Source organism: Cheilinus undulatus, linkage group 20, assembly GCF_018320785.1.
Source record: "Cheilinus undulatus linkage group 20, ASM1832078v1, whole genome shotgun sequence".
NCBI lineage: Eukaryota > Metazoa > Chordata > Actinopteri > Labriformes > Labridae > Cheilinus > Cheilinus undulatus.
The window spans coordinates 18,892,446-18,907,531 of record NC_054884.1 but is presented as its reverse complement, the minus strand read 5'-3'; the positions used below and the strand labels follow the sequence as shown (position 1 = coordinate 18,907,531).

Genomic DNA, 15,086 nt, shown 5'->3' with positions numbered 1-15,086 from the left:
TGTATCAAAGGGTGAAAAGTTAATTTTATGTTAATTTTAAACATAATCGGCTGCACAGCTGGCATACACTGCTGTACGGTTAACACATGACAAAGCAGTACAGAAGCAGCTGAGGTTAAAGGAGAAAAGTAAATGTTTGAATCGTGTACCATTAAATGATCCATCCCTGAGTTCAAAGTCACACTGTTGTGTACTGCGCTACTTTTCATTTGCCAGAGGCCTTCACAGCATCTGCCTGAGCTCCATGTAGAGTCTAATTTAGAGCCCTGCGGCTGCGGACCAAGGGCGGCGGCTACATTTCTGCAATGTAGGACACACTGTGCATCAGGCTCTCAGCAGCAAATCACACTGACACACTGCAGGCACACAGGGAGCCTAAACCTCTGACTTCAGCAACATGGCTGAAACAAAACAACACAAATCAACACGGGTGAGACCGTGAAGATAATACTGTATTTCATTAACTCCATGATTAAACCTCAGGTGGCAGATTCTTTAAAAAGTTAGGATTATTAAATGAAATCAGAGTATATGCATATTCTAACAACTCTGGCAGGCATACTCCTGTTTTCATGTTTAGTTGCAACCCTATACCACATTTTTAAAAAATCTACGTTTCAAGCACAACAACAGATCGTCCTTATAATATGAAAGGACACAAAAACTCACTGTGAAGATTTAATTCTGCTATATAAAGGGCACATTTAGCTAACCTGTTTTGGTTAGAAAAGCCACAGAATTCAAGTCAAATTTGTTACAGCAATGAAAACTTGGTTGAGCATTGTTCAGGAAACTAAATCCCTTAGCTTCATCAATGATTCATTTTGAGGTCAAACCTAGTTCCATATGTTGTTTTCACACTAACACAAACCGCTGCTAAATTTCCCAAAATGACGGTGCTGAGTTGCATGTAGGAACACAGATGGAAATAGTACTGGCTGATTTTGCTACATTTGCCATTTCCCGCTTTTTACCTCATGTCTCCTGCTGTGATGAGTATATAGGTGCAGCTTAAAAAAATGAGAATATCATGAAAAAGTTCATTTTTCAATAAGTGACCTTAATATATCCTAGATCATGGGTTCTCAACTTGTCTAGCCAAAGGACCCACCACCACCTCCTTAATGTGGAATGGAGCCCCACATTTTTTACATTTTTTCAGTCACTAAGATTCACTGATGAGAAAATGTTCCAGTTTGGACCCTAGATGGAGCAAAACGTGTGAGTGAACAAAGAGACTGGACAAAACATTGAGAAAACATTCATGCAAACATGTTATCCCTCTCTGTTTCGCTGTAGTAGGTATTTCTGGCATAACGTCACTGACTTCCAAGCTGCATGTAAGATAAATAAAGAGGAAACAGAAAGCTCCAGCATCACTTGTAATTCAGAGAACAACTTTATGTTTTGCCATGATAATGTAGATATTTTAAAGATCTTCAGAAATGAAGGCATTACTGCGGGGAAAAACAGCTTTCTTCAAAACATTTCGGTCCAAAATAACAGGATAGATAGGTCAAAATATCAAGAAAAGCAAACAGATTTTACAAAGACTTTCCTTGATATTTTTTACATTAAACTTCCATCCCTAGCAGCTATAGATTGAATATATGAGAAAACACAACTGTTGTATTTTCTATAATCATTTGTAAATGCCAAAAATATTTCCATTTACACGCCCCCTTTGTTGTCTGTTTTGCTATTTCACAAGTGAACACAGTGCATGGTGGGAAATCCCTCATACCCCTTGGTTTCAAGTGTGGTCCTGAAAAATCTTGGTTTCAAGGGCTGTGTAGCTCTTGGCCCTTAGTCCTCAATTCAAAAGAGGATTGGGATACCGCTTCACAGGATTGACCCCAACTCTTGCTAGAAAAGCAAACCAGAATCTTCATAAAGTTCTCAGCAGATGGAAGCATGAAGTGCTCCTGGTAAATGGCTGACGTTGTCGACTCTGGACTTGATAAAGCAGTGGACCAACAGCAGCAGGCGAAATGCCACATCAAACTATCACTGACTGTAGAAACGGAAAACACTGGCCTTCAAGCACCCTGATCTTCCTCCAGACTCTGAAACCTTGATTTACAAATGAATTTTAAAGTGTACTTCTTTTTTTTTTTACTTTGAACCAATGAGCTCTTTTTCTCCTGTAGTCCATTTCCTGGACCAGTCTGTGTGTGGTGGCTCTTGAGCCACCGACTCCAGCCTCGGCCTACTCCTTGTGAAGCTCCCCTAAGTTCCCGACTCTTCTTTGTTTGACAATCCTCTGAAGGCTGAGCTCATCCCTGTTGCTTGTTCGGCTTTTCTTACCACATTTTTCTCTCCCAGTCAACTTCCTCTGAAAATGCTTTGACACAGCCTCAGAGAGCAGCCTGCCTTTTCAGCAGTGACCCTCTGTTGCTTACCTTGTGTCAATAATTGTCTTCAAAACATTTGTCTAGTCAGCAGTCTTCCCCATGACTGTAGTTGTGTGTACTGAACCAGAGTGAGAGGATGTTCTCATATTTGGAGATAGTGGATTTTTGACTTTTATTAGCTGTAAGCCTGGTCATCAAGAAAAAATATTGAAATGTTTCCCCTTTGTATGAGATGGATCTAGAATTTATGGAAATGCATCTTTCCGGACTAAGTCAGGAAAAAAGGAACTTTTTCACGATATTCTCATTTTTTGAGATGCACCTGTACATGAAGACTTTAAGGGCAGCCTCTCCTGGTATTTCCTGGAAATCTTCAGCTGTGCATGTGAAAAAGGCTGAAGATTCACTTCTGTCATTGACAAAAACATTACCAAAGGCAAAGAATTTTCTACACAGTAATTGTGATAGACTGATGTATAAATAATTTCTCTTCTGTTTTATTCATACTTTTCAAAACATTTAAATCCTAAGGCAACAAGGAAACATTTGATCACAAACCACATCATGGGAAAGCAGAGATCTGAGCAAACAGCTGATATATAACTGGGACCAGAGTGACAGAAACAAAGCAGCTGAGTGTTGGTGGGCGAATGAGTTTGGGCTCTGAAGAGCTCTCCATAGAGGAAACTGGATGGCTCAGGATTTGAACACCTGCCGCTAACAGCTGGGAATTACATATTTGGAAATGATATCTGGAGATATTCAAAGAGGAAATCGCTGAAAGGATACTCTCCCACACTTTCATTTGTGTGAGTCACAGCCTGAGCACTCCTGGATACTGTGGGAGTCTTTACTGGGGTTGTGAAACTTCTGAGAATTAGTTGGCAACCTCTCAGTTCATTACTGATTCCCACACAGATTTACCAATCACACTGGGCACAGGATGCCAAAATATTCAATACTTTGATTCTTTTTGATAAACAATGTTCTGAAACATTAAAATCTGATATTTTAATGATGAACGGTATCAAAAAATACAGAAGCTTTAAAAAAAATTAGCTCTGTAGTCGCATTTTTGGCCAAAAGCTGTCACACTGAAAGAGAGAGAGGGGATTGTCGAAGTTATACAAATCGATACTAAAACACTGATTTAAATAGTGTGTAAGAATTCAGTCTCATCCAAAAGCGGTGACATTGGTGTCAAGGTTTATGTCTTCAGAGTGTTGTGAGGTAGTGAGGACATGACAGATTACACAATAGTATGTGATCAATCATTGCGATTGATAAAATGACATTGGAAGGAGGAGGGGCTGGCCTAGAGATGCCTGGAAAGAAGACTGTGACCAAACATACTGTATTTACTGTAGTATACTCTATCTGTCTATCCAAACATTAGCATAAGTGATATGCTAGCTTGATGCTCATGCTATTGGCAGTTACTAAAAGCTCATTTATGCTCTACATCTGAAATGCATACGGACATGGGTGGAGCTTTCGTCTGTACTCTGTGTTGATTTCATCCATCTGTATTCTTATGGATACAGACCAAACATTGCAATACCGCCACCAATTGTGGTGGCAGTGTGGAGAAATGTTGCCTAAAGTTCAGCCAGAGCAAAATGTTGACATTTATTTAAACTTTCTGATTAACTATTGCTACATCTTGTTTAAGTTGACAGACATAAATAAGATGTTAGCTCGCCTGGGCACGTGACAGACGAGAGGAGGATGGACGGAGCAGCAACAGATGAGTTGAGAATGATCTTGTGAGACAGCAACATCTAGAGATTTTTTTTTAATGCTCACCTCTACTTAAGAGAGCAGCGATGGTTTTAATATTTAAAACACACAAATGTATTTTCATACATACGTATGAAGGAGCCTTAGCCTAAAATGAGCAACAATCTTGTTGTTCATTTTTGTAATGGCCGATTCTCAGGGCCAACCCGAAACTCTACAACTGTCAGATGAGACCATAATTGTGCTGGAAACATGTTATCTGACCTCAGCTTAGGCATGTAAAAAGTCCAGTTAGCAACAATAACACCAGCACAAGTTTGGCATCTGCTGTTGCTAACTGGACTTCAAAGTGATAAACTTGTACACCAGTGGCATTACACAAAGATGAAAGCGGCACACAGTGTGATGTTACAAGCCCCAAACTCTCTTCACTTTCCAGGTGAGTTTTCAGTGACCTAAAACGCTGTTTGTATGTCTACAACAGACCAAAATACATAAAAAAGCCTCAATTTTCAACAAAAACCCATATATGTGTGGACTAGGCCTCCATGAAATGCCTCAGTGGTGCTTAAACCCCCCCGTATAGATGATAAAAGATGGGATTGTCCTGACCTGAACTGGGCTGGGCTTAAACTTAACTGAACTAATCTGAGAGTTCAACGAAAAAAATAACCTCACATTTAAGTCTGGTTGAAGGCTATCAAGTCTGAAAATAGGCATAAAAACAAGTCTTTCACATCTTGGAATGGCGCTTGTTTGTGTTCCTTCTTTTCCAAGAATCAAATCTGAGTCACCTCAGCTCTGATCCAGAGACTGCCCAGCTTCTCATAGTTTCGATTCTCATAATCCCATGTGCTTCTTGTTTTTGTTTTGGGGAAATTTTGGCTTCCTCTCGCTCTTCTTGTTTGAGTCTTTGTTTTTCTGATTGGCTTTGATTTCTGCCTCCCACTGTTTCTTCGCCAGTGTGTAGAGCCTCATGGTGGCCTGAGCATCCTGGACCTAGTGAACAAAGAAACACAAAGGATCAGTCTGAGATGTTTAACAGCAAAAGTTTCTGCAGCAGTATGAAATAATGAAAGCTTGATAACTTACGGATGAATGTTCACCCTGTTGGACTTTGACATTGAGTATTTCTTTACAGAGGAGTTTAAGGGACGGTCGACCACTCTAAAAATAAAGGAAATAATCACATTATAAATAACAGGGTCTTTGGTTCAGCAATATTAACATGACCTGTGAAGAGTAATACAAATACCTTGACTGTTTTCCTGAAAGGTTTGTACTTCTGAGTGTCCCGGATTTTCTTTTTTGGATGATCCAAGAGTAAAATCTGAAACAGGAGTTGAAGACTAGTTAGAAGTGTAATTTTACTAAGTTTCCAAGTTCTATTACAGACACCATTTATATACTACCTTTAGATCATTGTGTATGGCATGTCCAACCACAATTCTGCCCTGGAGGATCTCAGCAACCTCTCTCTGCACAGTCCGTACATCCTCTCCTACAGGGACAGATCATGATGGTAAAAACACATGAGGAGTGCTTTAAACACAAAGCACTAAATAAGCACTTCATTTTTTAGATCTTTAGTGGTTTCTTTCTTAACTCACCATCTCTGATGTCCTCCGGTCTGATGCCACTAACAGCTGTCCTGTAGTCCGTCACCTTCTCTGTTGGTTTCACAAATTTGTCGTAGATGCATTTCCCAAACTGGTTCACGAGGGAAACACGAGCAAGGATGCTGTCCTCTCCATCAGGACCGACTCCCACCATCTCACAATCGATGGCCACGGCTCGGGTGAGGCTGGCGGATGGTGAATGGCAAAAAAGTGATTAAAAAAAATGTCAACTGCTATGTGGAACTGCCAGAATAGGCAACGTTAGAAAGATAATATTGGTTTTCTAAAAAGCTTTTAAGGACAATACCGTATGTTAGTTTTTAATCCTTAGTCACTCAAAAACACCCCAACCTGAGATATTTAGCTTCACTGATAGTCATTTTCCATACCAAGTTGTAGTGTAACTGTTTTGCATGCATTAAGAGCAGCTTCAGGTTTGGATTTGTATGCATAAGCTTCAATGCCTACAAAGAAAAACGCAAGGCTGACAGTATTAAAAAGACAAAGGTCATTTAATAGCTTTATTGTGATGGCAAAGCAGCTGCTTTCAAGTTCCTGAGGATTATACTTGTTCTTTTCTCTTGCCTAGAGTGAGAAGAAAAGATTTAGCATTTCCAAGTCTGCCTATTAAATATTAGTGGAGCTACAAAAGCAGCTGGTTAGTTTGGCTGAACATAAAGGCTTGATTTAGAGATAAATGAATTCCTGAGTCAGTGTGCTTCTCATATAATCTAATCTTCAGAAAGAGCCATGCAATTTTTTATTTCCTAAATAATTTTAACCGATACTGATTTTTGAATGTAGTTCAGACCTAAAACCTCAGTCCTTAAAATACACTATTTAAAGCCAGGCATGCACTGTACAATGTCCAATTAACTCTCGAACAGTCAGGGTGGAATATCAGCTCATACTGTCTGACTGAATCCCATACAACACGGTCCAGTGGTTGTGCATGACCCGAATGCTTACACTGTACGCGTGAAGTCAGGACAGACTGTGACACAAATTTGTGGAGGTTACCTTGAAAAATCTCACAAACTGAGGTGAAAGTCTAATCTGGTCATATCCTCTCTCTTTCTCTATTACACACATCACCATACGGGTCAGTTAAAGGTACGCAGGTACACATTCTCCTCTATTTCCTTTATCAGGCAGAAAGTTATTTCTGCTGTTTTCATGGAGATTTAGGACATTGTCAGACATATTACAAAGGTAAAAATGTCTTAAAGCTCAGTGCTCTGCTCTCAACTTGGCAATGTTTGCAGTCTTATGACCAAAATATCAAACATGCCAGAAATCCAGCCAGCCAGTCAGGAGAAGCTGGTCGGGTCATAGTCAGCCATAAGACTAATATCATGCTGGTAATATAGTTTATCCCTATACTTTATACTGAAAAACAAAGAACATGTTAATCTTCCACTCATACCATAACATTAAAAACAATGCAACTACTACCAGTGCTGTGTTTAGGGTGTATCATTTGAAATAAACAGGGGATACTTGTGCCGTAACAAAAGAGCTCAGTGAAGGGACCCTAATCCTGTTAAACCCCTGTGATGAGTCACATAACCTTCCACATGGCCTTAGGCTGCCACCTTCAACAGACCCAGGCTCTATGTAGTGACAACACTGGTACTAAACACCACCACATAGCATCTAGCAGGCTCCCTTCACCAGTGTATTCACTCAGTTCCATGACACCTTTGAGAGGCTCAACGCTTACCACACCTACACAGAAACCTTCTTAATCGTACCTTCACCTGTTATTGGCTTATCTAATTTAACTTTTTATGATCACTTATTTGCTATGCTGTCCCATTAAAAGCATTGCAAATGACTGTTTTTCAATATGCAGAACTATACATAGAAACCTTGTCAACAGATCTGTAAACTAATTTTATTTGCCAAACATCGTGGTTCTCAACTTGCAGGTCGGGACCCAAAAGTGGGTCCTAGGGCTGTTTTCAGTGAGTTGTGAATATTTACCCTGAAAAGGAACATGTGTCAAAAAAGGCTACAGTGTAAAGGACATACATCTACATATTCTATTCTGTTTAATTTTGCCATGATAGCAAGACAATTTTGTTTGTTTTCTGGTACCTCGACTGATTTTTCTCCTTATCCTTGGAAAACAGATCTGCTTTTTCCACGATAATGTGTTCATTTCTTGATATCTCCAGAAAAAAAGCCACATTTTACATGTTATCAGGAGAAATGGAGTAAAGTAAAACGCTTGAATGCATATCTTCCCAGACTTTCTGTGATGTTTTGTTAACCATGCTTGTTTTGTCCTATTCATTTGTTCGATTATCTGTTTTGTTCAACTTGAGATCCAAAGTGCAACATTTAAAAGAAATAAGTGTGGATAAAACTTTAAGATGTTTGGGTAAAAATCTCTTATTAATAAGGTCATGGTGGATCTTGAGGCGAGACCAGGTGAGGGCCGCTGGTCTAACACATGAGGAGGAAAATAAAATAAGTAGGGGTGTTTTACTGAAAGAGCTGGGGCCAATTTCAAGATGGAAGTTCAACAAACTCAGAAACTAACCCTAAGCTCTGAGTTGATCTACCCTTGGGTGAGAAACACTGAGTTTACAGTTTAAGAACAGCACATTTGAGTTAGTTAAATCAGTACAACATGAAAAGCCATCATTAATGGAGCCCTGACACAATGATTCACCATAAAAACAGGTGACAACAAAAGGTCCATGTATTTTACTTTCTCAGATTAGAAATCATCTGAGTTAAGTAACTTATTTTTAAGGAAAAAAAGAGTTACACTGCTTTGGGGGTAGGACATAAAGCCTTTCATGGCCACATGAAAGAAAAAAAATCCAGATTTTAAGATTCAAATTATTTAAAGACTTATGTCAAACATTTCTGAGAATAAAGTCTGAGATTGTAGTTGTAAGTGTACAACATTCAAGTGATACATTAGTAAAGTCAAAAATGTAGTCAATAGTTAAATGTGATATTTTGAAATTTAATTGTTAATATTAGGCTAAAAAGGTTTGTATTTAGGCTACTGGATTGGTCATATTTACTGATTTCAAAAATGCCTCATATAATCTGACACAGTTTAAACATGTTCTATTAGAATCATAATGGTTAAGGACATACCACCTTTGTGTTTTTTTAGGTAATAATAAAAATCTGTAAAGCATAGAACAGTGATTATTCAGAATGGCTCCGTCTGATTGATCAATTGATGCCGACTGAATGACTGAAAGCATGGCATGTGTATATAAAACTTGTTTTTTTATCAGTTTACACCCACTTAAACATTCTTTGGTATACTAGTTAGTTACAAAACAATTATATTCATCCCAAAACTGTCACTCTATTTTTCTGTTTTTAAACCTCTGCTGTTGATAATACTATGTCACTTTATCTTATAACTTGTCACTTTAATTTACCACCACAGCATATCATACTTTGGTTGTCAGGATATTTTTTTCTGGCTGTTTTACCCGGACTTACAAACCTTTTATTTATCCATTCCTATCTACTCTGAGTTTTTTTCTAACTAACATACTTGCTTGCTCAGTCACTTGAAGCACTTTTGTGTGGGTAAAAATTGAAGCCGACTATTGTCATTGCTCACCCTTCAAAGGCTTTCTCCTTGACCAGGGCGCTCTCCGTGTCCTTGCTCTTCTGAATTCCCTGTTTCCTCCTCATGATCTCTGCTGCCTCTGCTCCCACTGTCGCCTCAATGTCATCAGGGTCCACGTCGTCGAACCACAGGTCCTCTCTACAACATCACAGGACATAATAACAAGCTTTCATCACCCTCCTTCACCTACACATGAATAAAAATTAGTTTTAAACTCACTCTGTAGGTTTAGCCTCTTCAACCATATGCTTCTTCTTCTTGGCTGCTTTTTTGTCATAGGACGTCCCACTCTCCTTTTTCCTTTTAGGACCCGTCTCTGAAACAGCAGGGACCTTTGAGGTCACCTCAGAGTCCTTTGAGACAGCATTGTTGGGAGCTGTTTTGTGTTTTAATGTTATCACAGTGTCTGTCTTCTTATGATGGGCATTGTTCTTGGACATATTTTTAGAGGGATTGTCTTTGGCCTCCTTGTGTGGCAACATGCCATTCTGTTTTTGTGTCTCAGGCTGCTTCTTCTCTGGTTGAGAGGCCTTTAAAATCTGTGGAAAGTTTAGCACAGAAACAAACAACAAATAATGAAATATAAAGATATACAACATTTTAACATCAAGCTAGAGAAATGTTTATGTTGTCCACAAACCTCTTGTAATTCCTTCCAGTTTGCTGAGAACTGCTGAGCATCTACTGGCGGTGATATTTTCTGTGGTTTAGCTTTTTCTAGGGTCTTTGGAGGAGGCTTTTTCTTTTTAAACTTCTCTCTCATCCACTTTTTCCGTTTCATTTTCGCAGTGTTGTTTTTCTCTGTAGATGCTGGCTGATGCGTTTTAATAGGAGGGTCTGTTTTCGGTGGCTTTATCTTTGACATTATGGAATATTTCGGTAAAACTCTAAAATTTGTCAGGTCTAATGACCGTCTTCAGCCACGCTGGATCACCACGGCTCCGTAACCCCAACGTTTCAAACGAAGTGGTTAAAACTGTCGCAACACAAAAAGTGCCCCCTTATTGACGCCACAAAAACGAGGATGGCTTGCAAAAAAAAAAGACTAAAACTGTTAGAGAAAAATCTACATGATGTACCTCAGATACCCCAAAGCATGCTGAAATGTGTATTTCCGAGATGTGCAGCAGCCAAATGTGGTCGTCGGAAACATAAATCCACAACATCCGCAACGTGGGATCATCTACTACCGGCGCAGCAAACCACCATGCCATTATTTTTAACGTAATTTTATACCATTAACAAAATATAATAAGCGTTTAAAAGTTTCGGAATATATTTGAATACACATTTGGGTCTAATTTCAAGTGCGGAACTATTTGTTTAGACGAAGTTAAACATGGGACTGAATATATCGAAGGACAAGTCAACGGAAGAGGTAGTAGGAGGAACGAAGTGCTGTTTGGAAAATGCCTCATAGTTTTCTAACTTAATATTTTAAGTTCTTTTAGGTACATTTTGACAAATACGTCGCGTCGCCTGTACTTACCTGCGTTCTCAGGTAGATATATCTGGTGTCTGGGTGGTTTTCACAAGGCATGCACTAGCTGTTTCATAAATCAAACGACTACTGGACAAACTGTAGGTAATTTGCGCTTTATTGTGGTCTGAAGCCTTTTAAAATGTACACATACTAACTCGACATATCTTTGTTTTTGTTGTGGTTTCAGATCATGGTGGAAAACTCTCCCTCTCCTCTTCCTGAAAGAGCCATTTATGGATTTGTTCTCTTTCTCGGCTCACAGTTTGGCTTCTGTAAGTCAGTTTTCTTCTTTAATTTTGCATTTCTAGTACTGAAATGTGTAATTTTTCTCTTAAAATCGCGTTCCACCTTTGTACCTGCAGTTAAAACAACAATTTAACTGGTTTGGATCACACTGTTTTTACAGATTCATGTGTAAGACTTTTGTGATTTCACTACCCACGTTAACACATTTTAGCAAAATGGAAAGTCTTCATTACACCAGTTAAAGCAATAAAGCAGTAATGAAAGGCTCCCGCACCCTGGTGCATGTCAGGTTGTGTCACAACCGCAGATGTGTAGCAGCGCAGCAGAAAGGCTATGTAGATCCTCCCAGGACTTTAATCTAATGCAAAAATAAGGATCACGTTGTAATTTGTATATGATGTAGTACTGGCCATTACCAGTGGGTGGTAGTATCACTAAAAAGAATGCCAAGATGTAGAAGACTACTTTTACACTACAGTGAAAAGTGATCCAAATCTGACTTTCTTGGTTCAGATATGACTCATATCTCTTTTTTTTTTTTTTTATTCAGTGTAAACAGTGCAAGTCACATTGGATCTGACAGTTCCGTATCAGATTTAAGCCACTTTCGTATGTGAAACTACTTCGGCAGTAGTGTGACCCTAGCCCAACTACAAAATCAGATCCAAGTAAAAGATTAGAATCAAGCATTAAGACCAGCAGTGTTAACATAGCATGTCACTGCATAATCATGACTTTAATTGTCCATCCTGTGTGTGAGAATGTGTGTGTGCATAGGAAAATGTAACTCCCTATTATGTTGTATTAAACTGTGTGAATTTATAAACAGAGATGTGTTATCATGATATTTTCTTTTCATTTTATTCCCCACAGTTCTGTACTGCCTGTGGGCTTTTATACCTGAGGAGTGGCTTCATTCAGTAGGACTCACTTACTGGCCTCAGAAGTAAGCAAAACTAGTTACAGGCAGTTATCCAACAAGATGTTACTTTCTTGGATTGTAAAATTAAATGGTGTACGATATCCTGCTGTAAAAATGTATAACCTTCCCACTGATCTCTTGTTTGTGTAGATATTGGGCTCTTGCTGTTCCGATCTATCTGCTGGTTGCATTGATGATCTCTCAGGTTTTGCTCTTTGGAATAAATATGTACAACACAGCTCCACTCGACTCTGTGGACAATGTCACAGGTAAAGATGTCGTCATATGCCGGGGTCTTCAACACTTTACCCATGAGCTGCTGGTAACTTGGGTTTGGGTTGGTTTAGTAGCTCACCAAGAAGCTTACAGATGGTATTTCTAAAAACTGACCAAAAGTCACATTGAAGACTTCTTCCCACTTCAGTTCCACCCACCCTCTCAAAGACAAAATAATAGGACAGACCTGTAAGTTGTCAATGCAGTGGGGCACAGATGGCCTAGCTGTTTAGCTGGACGTCATGAGCATGGGGGGCATGGGTTCATTTTCCACTTGCTCATCCCTGCTTCTGACTCTATCCACTGTCCTCCTCTTTTAAAAAAAATTTAATTTAAAGGTTTTGCTGGATCATTTGTTTTATTCCTTACTTTTAAAGGAACCCTGCATGATCAGAGAAGTTCATCTTGTTGGATAGACAGTTGTATCTCTCATATGTTTATTGAACTAAAAAGACTCATTAGATATCTGGGTTTTGAGTAATTTGAGTTTATAAACTCACAAGGAGGCTGCCATCTTTTGGTCCGCACTGGCACTGTGACATCACAGTGACACAGTGCTCCTTATCGGTTCTATGCAGCTACCACCGTTTCAGACTGGCAGCCATTGTTAGGGCTGCATCACAGAGATGCTGCACGTCTTATGCACGGAGAATTTTAAGATTTGAGGTCCCTTTCATTCAAAAAATTTTCCAGACACCACGAGGGGTTATTGGTCAAAGCAGACAGGAAAATTATAAATACAGAGCCATATTTACCTTGTTTTAGCAAATATTTACATCCACATTGGCAGAATATGCTTGAAATCTGTTTCTTGGTTAAACCAGATGAAGGCCACGAGCTAAAATGTGTCTGTTTAATAAAGTTGTTCCCCAAACTTCCACTATTTGTGAAGCTTTCTGTTTCCATACACTTAAAAGGATTGCAGTTAAAGGTAAACACAGTACGAAAAGACTTCCGGTTTGGGCTTGTCAAAGTAAAAGCCTACTTTAGCATTTCTTTGGAGAAACTCCCTTTGTTTGTACATAATGCTTTTATTTTGAAAAACTACTGTCGCACTTCCACTATACACCGAATCCAGTCACTTGTAGGGAGGTTTATTGAGGTAAAACTTAGGAGGAATGGCAGAGCTTTGGCAGTAAGGAGACAAAGCCAACACACAGCAAACTCGTGCCTGGTATGAAAGCTGTTATGGCAGCAAGTAAAGTAAAAACAAACGACTGAAACAGTGGTTACTGCATAGCAACGGCGAGGAGCTCTGTGGATAAGTGACATCACAGTACTAGTGCAGACCAAAACATGGCAGCCTCCTGGTGAGTTTATAAGCTCGAATTTACTCAAAATGCAGATATCTAGGATATCTAGTAAGTTTTTTAGTTCAATGTGCATATGAGAGAAACAAATATCTATCCTCTCATCCGCACTAGACCCTAGCAACACATCACTCCGACCCTCATCCACCTTCACTGGCTCCCCATCAGGTCCCGCATCAACTACAAAGTCTTCCTCCTCATACAAATCTCTCCATGCCCTGGCTTCTCAGTACCTTTCTGATCTCCACCATCCATACACACCATCCCGCAACCTTCAGTCTATAGACACTGGCCTACTTTCCATTTCCACAACCAAACTCCGAACCTATGGAGACAGAGCCGTCAGTGCTGCAGCTCCCACCCTCTGGAACACTCTTCCTGCAGATATCCCTAGCGCTCCATTTCTGGACATTTTCAAAAAAACGTCTCAAGCACCTCCTGTTCACCACAGCCTACAGTCTTCACTAAACCACCCCTTACACCCATCCTATCCCTTACATAGTTTGTCCATGTCTTATGTATTCTTGTAAAGCGTCATTGGGTTTCAAGATAAATTCAAGATATTATTATTATCCAAAAAGATTGAACTTGTCTGATCATGCAAGGTTCTTTTAAAGCTATGTAGGTAGCTCTCTCCTTGTTTAAAGTAGTTCTTAGACCCTGAAATAGGCTTTTACCTAATGGTGAAGTGATCATGCACGTGTGGCAAATTGTATGAACAAATGTACTTTTTTATATTGCATTGTCTAAGTTTAAACACAAAATGTGCATCACCTTTAAAAACTACAGCTGTTTTTGGACTTCTCCTTGGTTCTCACAACTTCCAGAAGCTAACACCCTAAATGTATTTATTATTTACAGATGTGTACGCTCAAGGACAGAGGGCAGAAGACTGCCGCAAAGAAGGAATACCCAGACTGAAAGATGTTTCCATTAGTGAAGTCAACCAAATATTTTATTTATCACCCAAGCTATAACAAACTGACACTGACTACAGGTTAAGTTGCTGGAGATTTAAAGTACTTCACTTTTACTTTTTGTTTATATTTGTGTAGTATTTATTTATTCTAGACCAGTGTATCATGGGGCAAAGACGCACTGGATGAACTGGCTTTTTCTGTGCTTGACAGATTTGCATCCTGCTATGACACTAAAAAGATGGCTTATGAATATATTCAACAAATTACAAATATTTTTTTGACTTTGGTTCTCTTTTAACTCTTTGGGTGTCATACCTTTTTATGAAATAAACAAGGTACATATATTTTTTAAGTGGTCTGATGTTTATTTCTGTTTTCATATCCTGTGCATTTGGAAAGATGTAGCACTATAGATTTATGTGATTTGTTTAACTAGTGGTGACACGTCTGTTATTAAAGGACTAGATATTAGCAGTGTTGAAAATGATCATGGCTGCAGAGGTTGCTCATAGTCCATGGAGACAGAGCTACTTGTTTATTTTCTCCCTGCAGCTGGATCTGCCATAAATACTCAAATAATAACCTGTTTTCCCCTCCAAACAA

The 15,086-nt window shown here is 39.2% G+C and overlaps 2 protein-coding genes across 3 annotated transcripts; one reads left to right on the top strand and one right to left on the bottom strand.

Annotated features, from left to right (window-relative positions):
* Positions 1-2,813: 2,813 nt before the first annotated feature.
* rexo4 (REX4 homolog, 3'-5' exonuclease) lies at positions 2,814-10,445 on the bottom strand. Its single transcript, XM_041816529.1, has 8 exons — positions 9,967-10,445; positions 9,546-9,865; positions 9,318-9,464; positions 5,705-5,898; positions 5,507-5,595; positions 5,350-5,424; positions 5,187-5,261; positions 2,814-5,093 (listed from the first exon to the last, which is right to left on the bottom strand). The coding sequence occupies exons 1-8, from the start codon at positions 10,189-10,191 to the stop codon at positions 4,935-4,937; spliced, it is 1,284 nt and encodes a 427-aa protein (XP_041672463.1). The 5' UTR covers positions 10,192-10,445; the 3' UTR covers positions 2,814-4,934.
* Positions 10,446-10,672: 227 nt separating this feature from the next.
* LOC121528442 (phosphatidylinositol glycan anchor biosynthesis, class P) lies at positions 10,673-14,835 on the top strand. Of its 2 annotated transcripts, none has more exons than XM_041815916.1 (5): positions 10,673-10,827; positions 10,997-11,081; positions 11,929-12,001; positions 12,128-12,246; positions 14,425-14,835. In XM_041815916.1, exons 2-5 carry the CDS (start codon positions 11,000-11,002, stop codon positions 14,538-14,540), a joined length of 390 nt encoding a protein of 129 aa, XP_041671850.1. In that variant the 5' UTR covers positions 10,673-10,827; positions 10,997-10,999; the 3' UTR covers positions 14,541-14,835. The 2 variants fall into 2 exon arrangements, with proteins under 2 accessions (XP_041671850.1, XP_041671851.1); XM_041815917.1 differs by having other exon boundaries at positions 10,675-10,907.
* Positions 14,836-15,086: the final 251 nt, after the last annotated feature.

Coding starts and splice junctions, on each gene's coding strand:
- rexo4 (XM_041816529.1), bottom strand. CDS start 10,191: ATGTCAAAGATAAAGCCACCGAAAACAGACCCTCCTATTAAAACGCAT. Junction 9,866..9,966: donor ACTGGAAGGAATTACAAGAG/GTTTGTGGACAA, acceptor AACTTTCCACAG/ATTTTAAAGGCCTCTCAACC. Junction 5,425..5,506: donor CCATACACAATGATCTAAAG/GTAGTATATAAA, acceptor CTCCTGTTTCAG/ATTTTACTCTTGGATCATCC.
- LOC121528442 (XM_041815916.1), top strand. CDS start 11,000: ATGGTGGAAAACTCTCCCTCTCCTCTTCCTGAAAGAGCCATTTATGGA. Junction 11,082..11,928: donor CGGCTCACAGTTTGGCTTCT/GTAAGTCAGTTT, acceptor TATTCCCCACAG/TTCTGTACTGCCTGTGGGCT. Junction 12,247..14,424: donor CTCTGTGGACAATGTCACAG/GTAAAGATGTCG, acceptor TATTATTTACAG/ATGTGTACGCTCAAGGACAG.